Source organism: Eretmochelys imbricata, chromosome 5 (assembly GCF_965152235.1).
Source record: "Eretmochelys imbricata isolate rEreImb1 chromosome 5, rEreImb1.hap1, whole genome shotgun sequence".
NCBI classification, from domain to species: Eukaryota; Metazoa; Chordata; order Testudines; family Cheloniidae; genus Eretmochelys; species Eretmochelys imbricata.
This window is the reverse complement of record NC_135576.1, coordinates 71437566-71440862: the sequence shown is the minus strand read 5'-3', so window position 1 is coordinate 71440862 and position 3297 is coordinate 71437566. Positions and strand designations below refer to the sequence as shown.

At 49.8% G+C, this 3297-nt stretch overlaps 1 protein-coding gene across 1 annotated transcript; it reads left to right on the top strand.

Moving 5' to 3' along the window:
* The first annotated feature begins 413 nt into the window (after nucleotides 1-413).
* On the top strand, nucleotides 414-2364 carry LOC144264586 (uncharacterized). The gene is made up of 2 exons (XM_077816345.1): nucleotides 414-1284; nucleotides 1873-2364. The coding sequence occupies exons 1-2, from the start codon at nucleotides 702-704 to the stop codon at nucleotides 2280-2282; spliced, it is 993 nt and encodes a 330-aa protein (XP_077672471.1). The 5' UTR covers nucleotides 414-701; the 3' UTR covers nucleotides 2283-2364.
* Nucleotides 2365-3297: the final 933 nt, after the last annotated feature.

Genomic DNA, 3297 nt, shown 5'->3' with positions numbered 1-3297 from the left:
CTTTGGCAGCAGGCAATGGAGAGAAGAGAGTACTCACTCCTCCTCCACCATAGTGCTGCACCACCCTCTGCTTACTCAAGAGCAAGATGAGAGAAAATCAAACTTGCCCTCTGGTCCCCTCATAGCCCTTTACTGTTGTGTCTATGTCCCAGTCCCAGTGTTGTATTTTCTACCCAATGTGGTAGGTTCAGCTCCTTTAGAAAAGATAAAACTCTCCTGCTCAAGTCCTATCTTATTTCTTGTGCTTCCCTTTTGTCACTATACTCTCTTCCTCCGTATATTATATAATGGTATTCCTTTTTCCTCCACAGGTTCCTTCTCTGTCTGAGTCAGATCTGACTCTGAGCCCTGGTCTACACTAGGACTTTAGGTCGAATTTAGCAGCGTTAAATCGATGTAAACCTGCACCGGTCCACACAATGAAGCCCTTTATTTCGACTTAAAGGGCTCTTAAAATCGATTTCCTTACTCCACCCCTGACAAGTGGATTTGCGCTTAAATTGACGTTGCCGGCTCGAATTTGGGGTACTGTGGACACAATTTGATGGTATTGGCCTCCGGGAGCTATCCCAGAGTGCTCCATTATGACCGCTCTGGATAGCACTCTCAACTCAGATGCACTGGCCAGGTAGACAGGAAAAGAACAGCGAACTTTTGAATCTCATTTCCTGTTTGGCCAGCGTGGCAAGCTGCAGGTGACCATGCAGAGCTCATCAGCACAGGTGACCATGATGGAGTCCCAGAATCGCAAAAGAGCTCCAGCATGGACCGAACGGGAGGTACGGGATCTGATCGCTGTATGGGGAGAGGAATCCGTGCTATCAGAACTCCGTTCCAGTTTTCGAAATGCCAAAACCTTTGTCAAAATCTCCCAGGGCATGAAGGACAGAGGCCATAACAGGGACCCGAAGCAGTGCCGCGTGAAACTGAAGGAGCTGAGGCAAGCCTACCAGAAAACCAGAGAGGCAAACAGCCAATCTGGGTCAGAGCCCCAAACATGCCGCTTCTATGATGAGCTGCATGCCATTTTAGGGGGTTCAGCCACCACTACCCCAGCCGTGTTGTTTGACTCCTTCAATGGAGATGGAGGCAATACGGAAGCAGGTTTTGGGGACGAAGAAGATGATGATGAGGAGGAGGTTGTAGATAGCTCACAGCAAGCAAGCGGAGAAACCGGTTTTCCCGACAGCCAGGAACTGTTTCTCACCCTAGACCTGGAGCCAGTACCCCCCGAACCCACCCAAGGCTGCCTCCTGGACCCAGCAGGCAGAGAAGGGACCTCTGGTGAGTGTACCTTTTAAAATACTATACATGGTTTAAAAGCAAGCATGTGAAAGGATTACTTTGCCCTGGCATTTGCGGTTCTCCTAGATGTAGTCCTAAAGCCTTTGCAAAAGGTTTCTGGGGAGGGCAGCCTTATTGCGTCCTTCATGGTAGGACACTTTACCACTCCAGGCCAGTAACACGTACTCGGGAATCATTGTAGAACAAAGCATTGCAGTGTATGTTTACTGGCATTCAAACAACATCCGTTCTTTATCTCTCTGTGTTATCCTCAGGAGAGTGAGATATAATTCATGGTCACCTGGTTGAAATAGAGTGCTTTTCTTCAGAGGACACTCAGAGGAGCCCGTTCCTGCTGGGCTGTTTGCCTGTGGCTAAACAGAAATGTTCCCCGCTGTTAGCCACAGGGAGGCGGGAAGGTTGAGGGGGTAGTCAGGCGGTGGGAGGAGGCAAAATGCGACCTTGTAACAAAAGCACATGTGCTATGTATGTAATGTTAACAGCAAGGTTTACCCTGAAAGAGTGTAGCCACTGTTTTATAAAATGTGTCTTTTTAAATACTGCTGTCCCTTTTTTTTTCTCCACCAGCTGCATGTGTTTCAATGATCACAGGATCTTCTCCTTCCCAGAGGCTAGTGAAGCTTAGAAAGAAAAAAAAACGCACTCGCGATGAAATGTTCTCCGAGCTCATGCTGTTCTCCCACACTGACAGAGCACAGACGAATGCGTGGAGGCAAATAATGTCAGAGTGCAGGAAAGCACAAAATGACCGGGAGGAGAGGTGGCGGGCTGAAGAGAGTAAGTGGCGGGCTGAAGACAGGGCTGAAGCTCAAATGTGGCGGCAGCGTGATGAGAGGAGGCAGGATTCAATGCTGAGGCTGCTGCAGGACCAAACCAGTATGCTCCAGTGTATGGTTGAGCTGCAGCAAAGGCAGCTGGAGCACAGACTGCCACTGCAGCCCCTCTGTAACCAACCCTCTCCTCCCCAAGTTCCATAGCCTCCACACCCAGATGCCCAAGAACGTGGTGGGGGGGCCTCCGGCCAACCAGCCACTCCACCACAGAGGATTGCCCCAAAAAAAGAAGGCTGTCATTCAATAAATTTTAAAGTTGTAAACTTTTAAAGTGCTGTGCTTAAAGTGCTGTGTGGCATTTTCCTTCCCTCCTCCACCATCCCTCCTGGGCTACCTTGGTAGTCATCCCCCTATTTGTGTGATGAATGAATAAAGAATGCATGAATGTGAAGCAACAATAACTTTATTGCCTCTGCAAGCGGTGATTGAAGGGAGGAGGGGAGGGTGGTTAGCTTACAGGGAAGTAGAGTGAACCAAGGGGCGGGGGGCTTCATCAAGGAGAAACAAACAGAACTTTCACACCGTAGCCTGGCCAGTCATGAAACTGGTTTTCAAAGCTTCTCTGATGCGTACCGCGCCCTCCTGTGCTCTTCTAACCGCCCTGGTGTCTGGCTGCGCGTAACCAGCAACCAGGCGATTTGCCTCAACCTCCCACCCCGCCATAAACGTCTCCCCCTTACTCTCACAGATATTGTGGAGCACACAGCAAGCAGTAATAACAGTGGGAATATTGGTTTCGCTGAGGTCTAAGTGAGTCAGTAAACTGCGCCAGCGCGCCTTTAAACGTCCAAATGCACATTCTACCACCATTCTGCACTTGCTCAGCCTGTAGTTGAACAGCTCCTGACTACTGTCCAGGCTGCCTGTGTACGGCTTCATGAGCCATGGCATTAAGGGGTAGGCTGGGTCCCCAAGGATACATATAGGCATTTCAACATCCCCAACAGTTATTTTCTGGTCTGGGAATAAAGTCCCTTCCTGCAGCTTTTGAAACAGACCAGAGTTCCTGAAGATGCGAGCATCATGCACCTTTCCCGGCCATCCCACGTTGATGTTGGTGAAACGTCCCTTGTGCTCCACCAGAGCTTGCAGCACTATCGAAAAGTACCCCTTGCGGTTTATGTACTCGGCGGCTTGGTGCTCCGGTGCCAAGATAGGG